The sequence below is a fragment of the Vombatus ursinus genome, unplaced genomic scaffold (assembly GCF_900497805.2).
Source record: "Vombatus ursinus unplaced genomic scaffold, bare-nosed wombat genome assembly UNPS02011431.1, whole genome shotgun sequence".
Taxonomy (NCBI): Eukaryota; Metazoa; Chordata; class Mammalia; order Diprotodontia; family Vombatidae; genus Vombatus; species Vombatus ursinus.
The window spans coordinates 3,723,914-3,741,556 of NW_020951209.1; the positions used below are offsets into that span (position 1 = coordinate 3,723,914).

General features: G+C 37.2%; 1 protein-coding gene across 2 annotated transcripts in view; it reads right to left on the reverse strand.

The window, feature by feature from the left end:
- ETV6 (ETS variant 6) overlaps positions 1-13,243 on the reverse strand; it is a 335,835-nt gene extending 322,592 nt beyond the window's left edge. For both annotated transcript variants that reach the window (XM_027856399.1, XM_027856396.1), the window contains exon 1: positions 12,621-13,243. In XM_027856399.1, coding sequence (XP_027712200.1) covers positions 12,621-12,653 — 33 coding nt within the window. In that variant the 5' untranslated portion in view covers positions 12,654-13,243. The remainder of the gene's footprint in view (positions 1-12,620) is intronic.
- Positions 13,244-17,643: the final 4,400 nt, after the last annotated feature.

A 17,643-nucleotide genomic window follows, 5' to 3' on the forward strand; every position in this document is an offset into this window, starting at 1 on the left:
GGCTGCAAGTTAAGCAGCCACGTAGTAGCTATCCCACCACTTATCAACAGATGGGGCTGGCTGGCTCTTTCTTCAGCAGCCTGGTGTCCCTCCACTCCTGTGGGCTTCACCACATTGGTGGTAGTGTGAACACCCCCTCTTGGGTTAGGACTCTACAGCTCAGAACTCCAGAGCTCCAGAAATCTACCAGCCTCAGCATTTCTGGTAGCAGGCATTCCAGGCAGGCACAACCAGTTCTAATCTGAATCCAGCTCTTCTACCAAGAGGGCCAATAACTACGTTACTACACTATCTGGCATTCAAAAACAAGCATAGTACTTTCTCCCAAACTAATTCACATAGAAAAAATGTGTTTTGTTTTAATTTGGTACATACAGAAAACTTAATAACAATATTCTCCAAACTTTTTAATTTGAGAAAGGTTTAGTCAGACACATATCAGCATACCAAAACATAATTTGGAAAAAAAAATAACAAACTGTGTAAAAATAATCAGCAAGTCCTCTCTAGTTTGACAGAATTCATTTGTACAATCCAGAGCTATAGAATCGGTATTTTCTTCCTTGAACGCCCTCCCTATTCCTACGATGATATTTTTCTGTAGCTGCCTCTCAAAGAATCAACTGCTGCTTTTTTTTTATTTTGTCTTGCTTTAAATAGGAAGTCTGATTCACGTAAATGGTATAAGATTGGCCATCCATAGAGAGCAAAATCTTTTACCTAGTCTGAGACATATCAGCTAGGTTGTGCCTAATTGTTAACACAACCCAGGGACTCACTCCTACAGGCTGCAGAAAGTCTAAATCAAAATCACTGCTGGTCAACCAAGCTCCCATATGGTAAGGGGGAAACAGTATCCAAAGAATACTGGGAATTTGCGTTTTTCCATATCTCCTCTCATTCTCTATATAAAGAACTCCTTTAACTTTCTCCTCTCCTGACCTCTTCTAATATCTCCTCCTCTGAATGACATTTTCTTCTCACAGGACACCAGTCTCTCTCACATACCACCCTCACCCCCCAACCCCACCTCAAGTTTCCAAGCCTTCATGGAGGCTCATAGGATCAAACCTCAAAGTGAGCTCAGAGATCTAGCTTAATCTTTGTGTCACAGACCCCTTCTCAGGAAAGAGAATTTAAAACAAATGAAGGAAATGCTAAATTTCACTTGGAGATTAAGAAAGATAAAGGCATAATTTCTTTTTTCCATCCACAGTTCACAGACCCCCCCTTAAATCTATCTATGACTCACTATACAGACAAGGTGCTGATGCCAAGAAAAGTTAAGTAACTTGTTCAAGGTCATACAGCTAGTAAGTGGTTCAATTTCCCCAGAATCTCCTATGTGACCAAGGGATTCCTTCTCCAACTTTCCTAACCAAACCAGTGAGCCTTTAAACACTTCTTCTTTTAGAAGTTATAAATCATCAATGTAATTAATTAAGATTACTTTGCAATTATTTACATTAAAATAAACAGATTTCAACAGACACAATGTAATAAAATTCTACCTCTTCATTCCTATTCACTCATCTTTGTGGTCTTGAAGAGTATGTGGGCTGTAGCTCTGGTTCTATTTTGTTAATTTTGCATTATTTCACTCAGGTCTTTCTAGATTTCTTTGTATTCCTCATACTTGTCTATCTTCATTGTATTGTTCCATAGCGTTTTACCATAATTTACTTAACCATTCCCCATGGTTGAACATTTAGAATGCAGTATTTTTACAGTTACAACTAATACTGTGGAAATTTTTAGATAGCTCTTTTTTTCTCTTTGATAACAATTTCAGGAAATATTTCCAACAATGGAATTTCCAGGGATGGTTATTAAAGAAAAAAAAAGAAAAAGAAGAATTTGCTGTGTACTATAAGTTGCTCCTAAAGAAGAATTTCTACAAATTTGCAATTCTACCAACAATTACAAATGTGCCCATTGCTCCAAAACTCCCATCAAGACTAAATGGTGTTACTATTAGTTATTCTTGCCATTTTGATGCATATGAGATGCATCCTTTATCTAGCCCAGGACTGCACAAAAAAGGCAACCAGAAGTCACAGAACTGAAAGAGAAATACGAATGGGAAAGACCAGGTAAACAGGCCAAAAGATCATAGCAGTGCCCCACATAGGAAAGACACAGAAAGGGATGGAATACTACAGCAGTGCTCTGAGCAGGGATACACACTGAAGAGATCTTAGTTTGGACTGGAAAGTATGTTCTGAGTGCTCCAAGTCCAGGCACAGCAGGAGAGGTAGAAAACAGTCACAGGAGCCCAAAAAGTCAAGGTCAGGACAAAACCTCTCTGTCCAAGAGTGCAAGAGGTTGCAAAGGTTGGCTCCAGCCAGGACAAAAATCAGGAACTTGGGCTGAAGATCTGATCAAAAAGAAAAGACACATCGACAAGTGTGAAGAAATATTATGGGTCAAGAGATGTCTAAAAGTAACGCCCAGGAGAATGGAGAAATTCAACTAGAAGCAGGGGCTCAGAGAAAAAATATGGTGAAATGAACTAAGAGTACCTGGAAGAAATAAAATCAAGAAAAATGAAAAATGAAAAAAATACATATATATAGGAAAAATATGGAAAGAGAATACCTTGGAAGAGAAAGTTTAAAAACATTTACCTAAGTAACAGACTCCCTGAAAATTAGAACAGACCAAACAGAACTCAATGATTTCATAAGACAACAAAAAAAGATTAAAATAAAAATCAAAAAATTTTAAAAACAGGAAAAAAAAATGTAACATGCCTACTGTGAAGAACAACTAATCTGGAAAACAAGTCAAGGAGAAATAATTTTAAAATCACTGAACTGCCTAAAAACCATGAACAAAAAACAGAAAAAAATGAATGCCATATTTCAAGAAATCATAAACAAAAGCTTCCCAGATTTACTAGAATCAGAGGACAAAGGAGAAAAGAGAAATAATCCACTGGACACCTGAAAGAAATCTCAAAATGTAAAATAAAAAGTTAGCTGAATTACAAGGACAAACAAACAACAAAATGACTAAAGTTGAAGATCTCAACGTAATCTTTCATACATAAACAAACCTAACAGAAAGATAAACAAGAAATGAAGGTAGACTGATGTAGCTCTAGTAACTACTGAATAGAAATAGAAAGGAATATATAAATAGATACTTTTTTCAGCTGTACATGGCACCTTCAAAAAAAAACTAACCAGGTAGTAGAGCATAAAACCTCATAACAAATGCAGAAATATTGAACATTGTTTGCTGACCATAATGCAATAAAGACAAAAGGACTTTGAAGAAAAGATTCAAATTTAAATGGAGACTAATTTAATCCTAAAGATTAAGGAACAAATCAACAATAGATTGTTTCATCCAAAAACATGACAATGACACAACATATCAAAACTTTTATAACGTAGCCAAAGCAGAGAAGTCATAAGAGGAAAATGTTTGTCTCTCAACACTTTCATCAACAAAAGAGAAAGCATATCAATGAACTGGCTGTACAACTAAAAAAAACTAGAAAAGCAACCAAAAAATAAGAAACAATTAAACCCAATTAAACACCAAAACAGAAAGTCTGAAAATAAAAAAAATGAACAAACCTGAAAGCAAAAAAGTTATTTAATGAATAAATAAAATCAGGAGCTGATTTTTAACAAGAACAAAAAATGTTAGCTCATCTGATTCAATAAAAAAAGCAAAATAGTATAAAAAATGAAAAGAATTCACAATAAAAAGCAAATGAAAAATATTTGAAAACTTTGCCCGAGCGTATGTCAATAAAACCAATAGTTTATCCAAGTATAGATTGAAGCACTTTTTTCCCACTATCTTTTTTCTTCTTGAGTTTTTCTTTTTTTGGCAACATAGCTAATATAAATGTATGTTTCATATGACTTCACATGTATGTATAATGTATATCATGTTGTCTACCTTCTCAATGGGTGGGAAGGGGCGGGAGGGAGAGAGAATTTTGGAATTTAAGATTTTTAAATGAATGTAGAAAAGAAAAAAAATTAAATGTAATTGACTGTTAACAGTGAAAAAAAAGAACTAGAAAAACCGATAGTTTAAATGAAATGGATTGATATTTATAAAAATATAAAATATCTAGATTAAAAATAATAGGGAAAAATAATAAATTGAACAAGCCATAAAAGAACTCTCAAAGAAAAAAAATTACAAAACCCAGGACCAGATGGACTTAACAAGTAAATGCTAACAAATGTTTAAACAATTAATTCCAGTATTACATAAACTGTTTACAAAACTAGTTAAACAGGAGATGCCCAAATTATTTCTATGATACAGATATGGTCTTGATACCTAAACCAGACAGAGACACAAAGCAAAGAAAAAAAAAATTGTAGACCAATATCTGTAATGAATATAGACTTAAAAAACATTGAATAAAATATGAGCAGAGACTATATCAACATAATTAAAAGATTATATACTATGAACATGTTAGATTATACTAAGAATGCAGGCTTGGTTCAATATTTGGATAACTGTAAAAGATCACATTAATAATAAAAACAATAAAATCATGTGACTGTCGGTAGCTGCAGAGAAGTTTCTGACAAAACATCCATTTCAGCTAAAAAAAATTAAAAGTATAGAAAAAAATGGACTTATATTGCTTATAATATCCATCTGAAAACAAGAGCCAGCATTACATATAATGGTGAAAAACCAGAGGACTTTTCATTACGATCAGGAGTAAAACAAGGATGCCCATTATCACCTCTGTCATTTAATATAATACTACAAGTGCTAGTAATAGCAACAAAATGCCATATAAAAATAATTAGGAGAATAATATAGGAAAAGCGGAAACAAAATTTACTTCCTGCACATGATATTCCCTACTTGGAGAACCCTAGAAAGTCAACAGAAAATTGAACAAAAACTTCAGCAGAGTAGGAGGATATAAAACAAATAGTGATGTCTAGCTTAAATCATCATAATCCATCCACACAGCCTGAAAGGGCACAGTATCTTTCTTCCAACCCACAATATGGGGGAGGCTTTACTTAAAAGACAAACCTGACCCTAGACCATGGTATACATGAATGGTTCTGGCTTCTCTGACACAATTTCCTGGTCATGTAAGGGCATAAAAAGTCCCAGTCACATGAAGTCTACACACCTCTTACTTGGATTTCTGAAACCCACTTGAGTCACTTTACCTCACTTTGCTGACCAACTCATTTCCATATAAAGACCGGGGGGGGGGGGGGGGGGGAGGAAGGTTATGTCCAGAGAAACTGTGCCACTCTATCCTTGCTGCACAGCCTTGCTGTGTTAGGACAAAGTAAACTTCTTTGTGCTAAATACTCAATGACTTAGAAGTGCCTCATACATCCCAACATCAAACCCAAACTAAGAGAGTGATGGCATTAGAGCCTTGCCTCTGACACACAAATTATCAGCATTTTTTGTATATTACCATAAAAATCCAGCAGAAGAGATCAGAAGAGAAATTTCATTCCAAATAACTACAGAATATTCAAAATATTTGGTAATTCAGCCACCATGCCACACACAAGAACAACTACAAAATAGGCCTTATGAAAATATTGAAATCATTAAGGAGATATTAACTGCTCATCTGAATGTCAATAAATATGAAACTACTTAAGTTCATTTAGTTACTCAGCACTATAACAAACTACCAAAGGGCTAGGAATATAACAACAAAATTCATATGGAGAAAACAAAATCAAGTTAACAAGTATTTATTACTACCTAAGTTAATTTATTCCATGCGACACCAAATTATCAAAAGGCAAATATAACAGCAAAATTCTTAAGGAGAGACAAAGTCAACAAGCATTTATTAAGTGCCTGATATGTTCAGGTATTGTGCTAAAATCTGGGGAGACAAAGAACTGGAGGAAAAAACAAGCCCTGCTCTCAAGGACCTCAAAGTCTAGTGGGGGAGACAAGCAAACAACTATGTTTGTTGTGGTAGTATTGGTAGTGGTTGTTCTGTTGTGTCCAACTCTTCATGACCCCATTTTGGGGTTTGCATGGCAAACATACTACAGTAGTTTACCATTTCCTTCTCCAACTCATTTTATAGATGAGGAAATTGAGGCAAACAGGGTTAACTGACTTGCCCAAGGTCACTCAGCTACTAAGTCTCTGAGGCTGGATTTGAACTCAGGAAGATGAGTCTTTCTGACTCCAGGCCCCACACTCTTATCCACTGAACCACTTAACTGCCCCACCAATTATGTACAAACAACATATACATATATATATATATACACATACATATACACACACACACACACACACACACATATATATATATACATACATACATACACAGAATAAATTAGAGATAATCTCAGAGGGGGTTGGGAAGGGCCTCCTGCAGAAGGTGGGACTTTAGATTTCAGTGGGACTTTGTATCATTAGCCATATGGTCCTGGACAGTTCACAACTTCTTTCAAGCCTCAGATTCCTCATCTGTAAAACGGAATCAATAATAGCACCTATTTTGCAGGGTTGATGTGAGGATCACATGAGTTAACACATGCCAGTTATTACTATATCATTTATATAAGTTATTATATCATACATATAATCAAGAAAAGAAGGGACAGGGAAGATCACATGAGATTACATGGGAAGTGTTTATTATATAAAATTGAAAAGCTTTTGCACAAAGTCAATGCAATTAGGGGCAGCTAGGTGGCGCAGTGGATAGAGCACCAGCCCTAAAATCTGGAGGACCCAAGTTGAAATATGACTTCAGACCCTTACTAGCTGTGTGACCCTGGGCAAGTCACTTAACCCATTGTCTTCAAAAATAAATAAATGAATGAATAAATAATTAGTTGAAAAAAAGTTAATGCAATTAAAAGCAAAAGGCATAAAGTTAACTGGGTAAAATATCTTTGCAACCAGTTTCTCTGATAAAGCTCTGATATTGAAGATATATACATTATAGGGAACAGATTAAAATAAATAAGAACAAGAGCATTTCCCCAAGAGATAAGTGGCCAAAGGATATAAAAAAAAACAGGAAAGAAAGAAAGAAAGGAAGGAAGGAAGGAAGGAAGGAAGAAAGGAAGAAGTCAACAAGTATATGAAAAATGCTCCAAATCACTAATGATAAGGGAAATGTTAAAAATAACATTAAGGTTCAAGTTCATACCCTTTAGATTTGAATAGTGACAAAAAGAGGAAAATGACAATTGCTGGAGGGCTCTGGGTAGATGGGCAAGTTGATTCAGAGCTGTGAACTGGTACAGACATACTGCAGAGCAATTTGGAATTATACGCCCAAAGTCACTAAAGTGCATACCTTTTGACTCAACCTTATCACAAGGCACACTCTCCAAAGAGATAAAAGAGAGACGGAAAGAAACTGTAAGTACAATATTAACAGCCATTCCTTTTGATTTAGCAAAGAACCAAGGGGATGCCCACCAATTGGGGAATAGACAAATTATGATATACGAATGTAAAGAATAACTACTTTCACTACTTATTTAACATAGTATTGAGAATTCCAGTAATTTCAACATAACAAAAATCATTATTGAAACTCCAGTCTCTCGATTCCAAATCCAGTCATTCAACTAACATTTATTCAGCACCTATTACGTGCCAGGCACTGTGCTAAAAAGCTCTCAACACAACCAATATATAATTAAAACTCTGAAAAGCACTTTCTTTCCCACAGCCCACTGACTAGGAATTACAAATATTACTACCATTTTATAGAAGGAAAAACTGAGGCTTAAAAGACTTGAGATGGTTAGCCCAAGGTCACATAACTAGTAACTGTTGTAGGTGAGATTCAAACCCAGGTATCTTCTGACTGCAAAATAAAATAGTCTGGGAAAATGGCAAGTCTGCCCACCCAACCCAATGTGTATCCAGTCCCTTCTGGCTCTAGTAGTGGCAGAAGTATTCTATTATAAATTTATATCTGAGACATAATGCATATTATTGGGAGCGGGGAATGTATACTGGGGCTCTAATCCTAGGAAATGTCTTTTGGTTACCTGGAACATAGTAAGTGCTTAATAAATGCTTACTGAAAATAAATAAATAGATGCTTACTGACTGACACCAGCTAATTGATGCCTTCCCCTTTCAGCTTACTTTCCATCAATGTTTTGTATGTCTTGTACATATCTAGTTATTTTTGAGTGTGTTTGTGTATGTCTCCTCCTTTAGAATGGGAACTCCTTGAGCCCAAAGACCATCCTTGTTTTCCTTTGTACCCCAACAGTAAGCCTAAAACATGGCAAATTGTTAAGTGCTTAACAAACACTTGTTGACTGGGCAGACCACAAGTAAATTGCTTAACTTAGTTTTTTCTAGGCCTAAAACTCCCCAACTTTAAAATGACTTGAATGGACAAGGTGACCTCTAAGGTGTCCTGCATATATCCTAGGACTCTTCCTCACAAAGAAACCAGGAAAAATTAGAGCAGCCCTATAGCTCGTCATTTCTCAAATTTCCCAGTTGGCTTTTTATTTATCCTCACCCAATTTCCTCCCTTAATAATCAAACGAAAGCAAATTTTAAATCCCAGTGCAACAAAACATAATCTTAGTCAAGGTCCATCTTTGTGGATTGTCATTGAGAAAATTCCTGAGTCAATGAGGGTGGTGTGTTACACCTAGACATATAGGGGGTACACGGGAAGCATTAGTGATTTAACTAGACATCAGTCCCATTACTTAGTCTCCCAGGTGCTGGAAAGACAGACAGAGGCAGCAACAGAAACAGGCAACAAGAAAACTAGAAAGATTGGAAGGGGCCGGGTTACAAAGAATTTTAAATGCCAAAAAAAACCAGCAGACTTTGTGTTTGATCGTGGAGGAAACGGGGAGCTGCTGGAATTCATTGAGTTGACATGGTCAGACCTGTGCTTTAGAAAAATCATTGTGGCAGCTGAATGGAGCAAGGAACCATAAATGAATGAATAAATAAATAAATAAATGAATGAATAAATAAATAAATAGAATATATAATAAATAAAAATAATATGAAATAAATAAAAAAATAAATAAAAGCTACTGCCATATCAAGGGAGAATGAGGCCTGAAAATAGTGATGGCTGTATGAGTGAAGAGAAAGAACATATACCAGAGGTGATGGGAGGGTAGAAATGATAAAATATGGCAATGGATTAGATATAGTCTTTTTAAATTTACAAAGCATATATTATCTTATTTGAGTCTTCCAACAATCCTGAGGTAAGTACTACAGCTATTATTATCATGACTGTTTTACAAATGAGGAACCTGAGGGGCAAAGAAGTTAACATGGTCACATAGAGATGTCAAAGATAGAATCTGAATCTGGGTCTTCCTGACTTGAGTACAGCACTTCGATCTCCTCTTAAGATCCTATGCCTGAAACTGTTACAAGAAGCAGTATGGTGCCACAGAACAAACCCTGGATCTCAGAGCCTCAGCTTCCTCATCTACAAAATGAAGAGGTTGGTTAAAATAACTCCAAGGTTCCCTCAAGCTCTAAATCTATGTTCCTACGGCTTACTGAGGCTAGGAGGCAGTCTGACTTGGGGATATGAATTCCAATCCTATCTCAGTTAACTTTTCCCCCCAACCTTGAACAAGTCAATTAAGTTAATAGTACTATTATACACTATTTTACAGTAAGACAGATAGGGACCTTTACTTGCTAAATGGGAAAATGCTCGTAAAGTACTCAGCATCAAAGCCAGTTAAGAGATGTGCATTAGCAACCATCACCTAGATAAGAGATAATTCCAAAAGTGTCAGTGACTGGCAGGCTCAGAAACACTCATTTGGAAAGAGGCCTCCACTCCAAATTCTACTATACTTTTCTTCCAGCAAAAAAAAAAAAAAGTTTCTCAGCAAACAAAGCACCTTCCTAAACTGGAGGACTCAGTTCAGCCCCTCTGTCTTTCCAGGTTTTCCCACACCAGTTGCTTAGGGATTAACTGTGCCCACTGATTTGCCCCTTGTGACAGAAAATAAAAGAAAATAAGGACCACTGTTGGCAGGGAGGGAATGAACAAGAAAGATACCCTCCCACACCCAACAGAAAACTCCTCAACACAACACACAGGCTCCCATCCATCAGACAGTCCTTCAAACGTGTTTGCCATTCATTCCCCACTCCAAAGAAAAGTTTGTTGTTTACTGGAATTCAGAAGCCATGTAAGGATTGTTTATTGGCTGCCAGCAAACATGCTTTATTATGCAGTAATTTTATCACATCCCAAGAAATGAAACATTCCCAAACCATTTCCAAATGGTCTGATATAATTTCAGTTCTTGACCCTACAGATTTTTAAAATTCTTGGTCAAACAAACATGCAAGTGTGAAACTGAACTTTTCACAAACATCTAAAAATTCACACCATCTAAGCACACACACATACATATATATGTATACAAACATATATGTATATAAACATATATTTTTAAAGACATCCTAAATTACAAGTGACACCTATTCCTCTATCATAATGAGTAGACACCTGATTAAATGCCAGAGGAAGCAATAATAAGAATAAAATTTATACTGGAACTATGATTTCTAAGCTACACTTAAATGTTTGGCTTCGGATTTGGGCTGGTTTTTACAATTTTACTTTCTTACTTGCAGAATTTCTTTTCTATTCTAGTACAAAGAGGTGAGCCTCTTAAGTAGTCTTTTTTGCCCAGGCACAACCATTACCTGAGCTCATGTTTACAGTGGATATATGTAGTCTCTTTATGAGAGAAATCAAGAAAAGTATTTTTTCCCAAAAATACTGCACTGTTAGTGGTCCAGATTTTCCTCATGTTGGATTTATTGCTATAGGGCTAAATATAATTTGCTGATTTAATACCCTATTATTTAGTTACCTCAGTTTGTGTTATGAAGCATGAAATAAATTAGATTATCCATACCACAGTATTTTACAGAGCAGTGGAGAATTGAATCTGCACAGCAAAAGAAATGTGCTCTTCAAAGTGTCAGAATACTTAAAAGTTCTTTAACTGAAGTGCTCCAAAACTACAGCTACAACCATATATGAATGAATGAATATCCAAGACCCAAAAATTTCACTGGTTATTTTTTCTAAGGCGAAAAACCCCAGACCTGCTCCCACCAACAGAAACAACAACAAACAAAAAGACCCCCTCTCCCTCTCTCTCCCTCTTTCTCTGGAGGAAGTTAAATTTTCATGAGTTTTCAGGTAGGGCTAAGGATAGAGAGGTATTTGGAGGGGGAGAAGGAGAGAGACAGAGAGTGAGAGTGTGAGTGTGAGTGTCAGTGTCAGTGTGAGTGAGTGTGTGTGTGTGTGTGTGTGTGTGTGTGTGTGTATAAAATAAGAAAGAATACTGACTTTCTCAACAGGTAAATCCTAAATATAACTCTGCACCTCAATATTGAAGGAGGGTTTCCGAAGCTTTTTCCGAAGACTGTATTTCTTTCTTTTGTACCCTTAAAATGAGGTGTTGATATCACTTATTAAAACAGGCCAAGCTACCAACAAACTTCCTTGTAAGAAACTGAAGGAAGTGCACAGGAAGGAGTCTGCTCTCCCATGCTGTCGTTAAAGTGAGCCAATCAAATAAATAACTGATGGGAAAAGTAAGTGGGGAAATGTACAGCTTTTCTTGTGTTCCCACATGATCAACTTTTCAGAAGCAACCCAGAACAGTACCACCAACCTTAATTACACTACTTAGGGTGAGTGCTGTGTTTGCAAACACACTCGGCAGCTGCATTTACAACTCCGAAGGGGGAGTGGGGATAAGGTATGGACAGAAAACAAGGAAAATTCTACAGTTAGATTTCCTCCGCGCCCTGTCAAGTATAGAAGGTCATTTTAGCTATGGCAACTTCCATAGTTCTATTTTCCTTATGCACTACAGGAGTTAGCTACTTGGGTCCTTCTCAACTTTCCTATGCATTTATCATAAAATACCATTCAGCAATCTAATTCACCTTTAAAAAAAAAAAAAAGTCAAAAACATTCAATGTGCAATGCTAAGAAAAGCTGCCACCAGGATTCTTTTTCCAGTGCCTTCAAAATTGCAGCTTTTAATTACAATCACAGGGGAGAGAAAATGTACAATCCTTAGAAAAGAAAGGATCCAACCAACATTACAGGATGAAGAAGTTTAAGGTTTTAAAGAAAGAGAGAGAAAAATCACCCTTCACAGAATAAAAGTTAATTTCCCCCCCGTCCACATGTTGGGGTTACAAATACAGAGGCACGGTTTTTAAAAGCAGCACTAATCACTTGGGGGTGTTTTACAGTTGAAAAAACAAACCTTTTTTTTTTTTCCTGACCAATTGTGACAAAGCTTTTCATTGTCAAAAAGAAAGGGGGAGGGGGGAAACAAAAACACGGGGGGAAAGGGGAAAGGGGGGGGGACAAACAGCAAGGTTAAATTAAAGGGTATGGACTGCAAGCTGCATCTCCTTCCCTCAAGCCTCAGAGATCGATCGCGCATAGAACAAACTGCAACAAACCCACTTTTAAGAAACAAGCAAACACCGATTGCCCCCCCACCCCCCACCCCGGGGTCGAGCCAAAAGGTTTTTTAAAACATGGAGGGAGGAGGAAGAGGAGGAAGAGGAGGAAGAGGAGGAAGGGGGGGGAAGATCTTTACCTTAATGGTACACTGAACAGGAGTCTCAGACATGTCTCACAGCGAGAGAGATCAGGAAGTTCTCAGTTTTTTTCCACTTTCCTTTCCTCTTCCCCAACCCAGAAATCCTCCAAACAGCCAGCCAGATGCGATCATTTAAGAAGTTTCTTCAACCATCTTCACCACCACCACCACCCCCCCCCCCAAAAAAAACACACAAACCCCGGGGATCCTGCGGCTTCTTCCCTCCAGCAGAAGAGGCAGCCTTGCAGTTCTTTTCCGGGGGGGCTGGGAAGAAGAGGTCGGGGTGAAGGAGGGAAGAAAGGGAAGAGAGGAGGGCTGGGGTCAGGGGACCCGGGAGGGAGGTGTATTTTGGTCGGCTCGGAGCTTGTCTGGTGGATGAGACTGTTTATCTGGGTCTCTCTCTCTCTGGCTAATCCGTCCGTTCCCTCCTCCTCCTCCTCTTCCTTCTACCTCCTTCCTTCCCTCCCTCCTCCTTCTCCTCTTTTCTCTCCCTCCTTCTCTCTTAATGTTTTCCTTCCTGGAAGAGAGAAACTGAAAGGCGAACTGAGAAACCTCTATGCTCATTGATCTTGAGAGTTTCGGTGCTGAAACTGACGTGAATTCCCAGCAAAGAGCTCTGCCTCTTAAAGGAGCCACCAGGAAATAAAAGCTCAGGTTACAGCCAGGCATCAGGGAAATAAATACAGGACGGGAGGCGGGCGGGGGTGTGGGGGTGGGGTGCGGGGAGGGGTGGAGGAGGGGCTGCCGATAAAACAGGTGAAAGTGTTGAAACTAAGAGGAAGGAGGGTGCCCAGCCTTTAACTTCCAAAGGCCGATACATCCCTGGGGGGAGGGGAAGAGGAAGAAATAAGGAAACCAGCAAAGGAAATAAAAAATAACACGGACTTTGCAACCCTTTATTCCCTAATACTTTTTTTTAATCTTGTGCGAATGATTGTATCACATAAGTAAAAGTAAGAGACGTTTTAAAATGTTACATTGATTTTTTTTCGCATTCGAAAGCTACAGGATTTATTAAAACACCTACTCATAACCAGCCTAGTCTCTTGTAAGCAACATTTAAAATGCATGAGTGGTTGGGGGTTTCTCCCCCGCCTAAGGGCCAATGCAATGGTAAAAAGAAACCTGGGATGGTCTTTTAGGGATGAGAAATCTAAACGAGGAAATAAAACAATAGCCTTTGTTCTTCTTGACTGCTGCCTCTTTAAGAGAATCTACCAGGAAATGGGAGATCAGGTTGCAAACTGAACACAGGGAAATCTGGAGAGAGCCCGGGAGGGACATTGGAGACAAAAGCATTGGAGGCTGAGCCAGAATGATGGATTAGGAAGATAAAGTGAGCTAGAAGATAAAACCAGAAAGATTTTTTTTTCTAGGAAAATAGGAAAGACGTAGGTTGTGTTGAATTCAGAGTACTGGGGGAGGGGACCACTCTAAAGAAAACTGCATTCAAGAGAAGGAAAGAGTAGACAGTTATCAAAGGCAGTTTAGTTCCCGTTTCTTTTCCTCAACCTCCTCCCGCTTTTGAAATAAATTGCATTCAGTGAGTGCTGTCCTTTTAAAGAAACAGCTACTTCCTAACAACTGAAATTTGCTGCTTGACTACAAAGTTAGCAGGATGTGTTCATGTAGATAAGAAAGAAGGAAAAAGGAAACACCATTCTAGAGGAACTGATCTTAAAACACACACACACAGACACACACACACGAATCCTATACCATTAGGATTTTCTTTAGGAGCTTAAGGTAGGAAATGTTTTAAGACATTGGGGGAGGGGAGGGAAAGAGAGGAATCCTGTGAATTATTAAGAATACTTTACAATTAACTTGTTAAGCACCTTACAGTTAAACCTGCTCCCATACATTGCATTGTCTGGGCACTTAAAAAAGGGAAGTAGTGATTACTCTGAGCCAATATGGCTTCAGTAATAATAAGTTATGTATCCAACCAACCTTTTTTTTGTTTTACAGTATTAACAATTGAGGCACCAAGATAATTCTATAGAAGCCTGCTGAAGATTTCATTTTTCCAAGTAATTAGTGACCAGACCAGGAAGCAATTCCTGAAGATTACTAGACTACCAAGTCAGGAAAAGGCTACTCACATTATACCTGTATTTCAACAGGCATTTAGGATCATAAAACTGAAAAGCACGAAGAACATCAGGGTTATAGAAGTAAGAGTAATAACTACTAGAGTTATTTGAACCTGAGTCTTCTGATTTCAAACTTAGTACTTTTGTACTATACTTATCTCTGTTTGCCCCAGTTTCCTGATCTGTAGTGACTGGCACAGGCTAAGCACTGTATTACTATTGTTATTTCCTTAAATGAATATAATTGTTCCATACTTGATAACTCTAAAGTGGATTTAAAAAGCCAAAGGCTATTAGACTCCTGATTTTTATGTGGGATAATTTGGAAATGAAATTAACTGACTTGATGTCATTTGAAGCTTTGTTTCATGTTTCAAATACATGATATTGTTTGTGTTAGTACTGTATTTCTAAATTCTCTTCTACTGTGAAATTTGAGAGACCATTGTAACAGATATGCTGAAAATAACTTTTTTAATCTAGATGCTATTAGATTATGAATTAGGCTTTTAAAAGGATGATAAAAAATAAATATTTGAAAATTGTTAAATATTTAATGGGGCATATTTTGTTATGAAATATAATAATAAGTTTATTATAATAGTAAATTTTCATTTGACAATTTTTGACTTATGAAAGTGTGTAGGGTGGTTTAAAGATGTAGCTTCAACATATTAATGATGAGTCAACTCATAGGTATTTGCTGTACGTCTTAAGTCCCAGAATAATTTTAATTTATAAGTAAAGAATAAATAAAATATTAATTGTTAGGGAAATATCAGGAAAGATATTCAAGCCCTAAGTTGTGGCTAGTGAAATTTTGCTATTGAAGGTAAAAATTCTTGGGACTGTAATTAACTATTATTTTGAGCTTTGATTATAGGGACAGATGTCTGAATTGTTGTGAAGCCAGTAGAAGAAAATAGCATGTACTGCAGTCTGGGAACTGCTAAAGGTGAATGTCTGTGCCTAGGAAAAAGTTTTGGGGAGGACTTTGTCCTGGCCTAAGATAGGCATTCTGACTCTATTTCCCCACTGTGCTCTTTTCTGAAAAGGAAATTTCCCCTCCTGATTAATTTTGAGCCTTACTGTTAACAACTGTGACTATATGATTGTATGTCAGATAAGACTCATTGCCTGGAAGCAAACAGAGCTAAGGGAGGTTTTCCCTTGTTATGATATATGACATTGTTATAACTATATCCCTCTTTTTCCTTTTATAGCAAATTTCTATAATCAAGAAGTTTTGTAGGTACAATATTAAATCTATTAAATAATAGATTGATAGTGGAACATCTCTGAGTTACTATAGTAGGATGCAGTTACGAACATCATACTATTTTAAACTGTATTTGTGGTCAAATTATAATATAGGATGATATCCTCCTAAGGGGAAAAGGATTAGACAAAGTAGTAAGACAAAGATGTAATGTGAAAGTTTTCTAAATAATGGAATAGTAAATTTTGAGAAAGCAACAGGATTAGACTGTTTCCTCTAAATATACATATATACATGATTGGCTTCCAAATATATGTCATGGAAATTCTCAAAATTGTATTAATCCTTAATTAGATTAGTTAGTTAACTAATTTACTTAATGTAATTAATTAGATTAAAAAATTTAATTTAATTCCTAAAGTTTAGATTTACCATCTTAACCCCTGAGTTCACCAACCTAAGGCTACAGCTATCCTTCAACTCAACATCTCATCCTGGCCTTTTGTGCCATCTTGATTTATACCTGCCTCTCCTTTATTAGCCAGAATGGGAGGAGTTCTTTCAGACCCCCTCCCTTTGACCAAAGAGGGAAATGTTGGTATCCTCATGCCAAGACCACCCCTCTCCTTTTACTATTCTCTTTTTACTATTAGGAAACACTTTGTTTTCCTGAGCTAAGTCCCAGTAAGCAAGCCATGCCCTGAGCTTGGATCAACAATCCTTTGCGTTTCACCCCCTGTATGATCTCAGCTACTGCAAAATCCCAGAATTGTTTCACACCATCACCAGGTGGTCCTTGAGCTTGGACAAGCACCTGTAGTACCTGTGTTCTGGTCATGAAGTCCTGCTATGATTCAAACTTGTCTCGTTGCTGTTCTCCCTTCACTGTCAGGGCTACAGCTCACTGCATAGCCATTGGTAGCAGTACTGAGATATGTCCACACTAAACTTGGTCTCCTACTTGGGAGGTGGGGCAGGGTTGGCATATGTGTGTCTAGTTTCCCTCCTTCAATAGAATAAAGAAAGCTTTTTGCTTATAATCACTGTTAGCTCTTCGGTTTTATTTTATTTTATTGTTAGAGTTAACTGTGGTTTTAATAGCCTGTGTGAGCTTTCTGGTTGTTTTTTAGAATTAATAGCAGTTCCACAACTGCTGTAGCTCTTTGGTCATTTGGTCATTTGGTCAGGGTTGACAATATCTTCACAGCCAAGATGGAAGTATATGAAATGGATGTGTGGTGGTAGACCACAGTTAGGTGAATTCAAAGCTGATTGAACAACTGAACCTAAAGACTACTGACAAACTTCTTGTTATTGTTTGTTCTTCATTCTTGAAGAGAACCAATGACATCAGGAGATGATGTCTTGACTTGCAAGTGAATTGGATTTAAGTGAGGCAGGGCTGTGCAAAGTCTTGGGCCTCATTCTCTCCTCCAGAGTCACCAGGGTCCAGTGGCAAGACACAGGTCAGGACGACTGACAATGGCAAGTCAAGACAAGCTCATCAATGTCAACATGAAGAGAAGTCCTATTATGTATTTACAAAGCTCTCCTCATTTCTGTCCTATGCAACATGGTTATCAATGGTTTTAGAAAGACATTTTATGGAAAGCTGAAAGAGATAACTAATATATTAGTTGATAGAATCAGGGTCTTATTAGGCTGGAATTATGATCTAAAACTAGAAAAATGAAATTTAATAAAT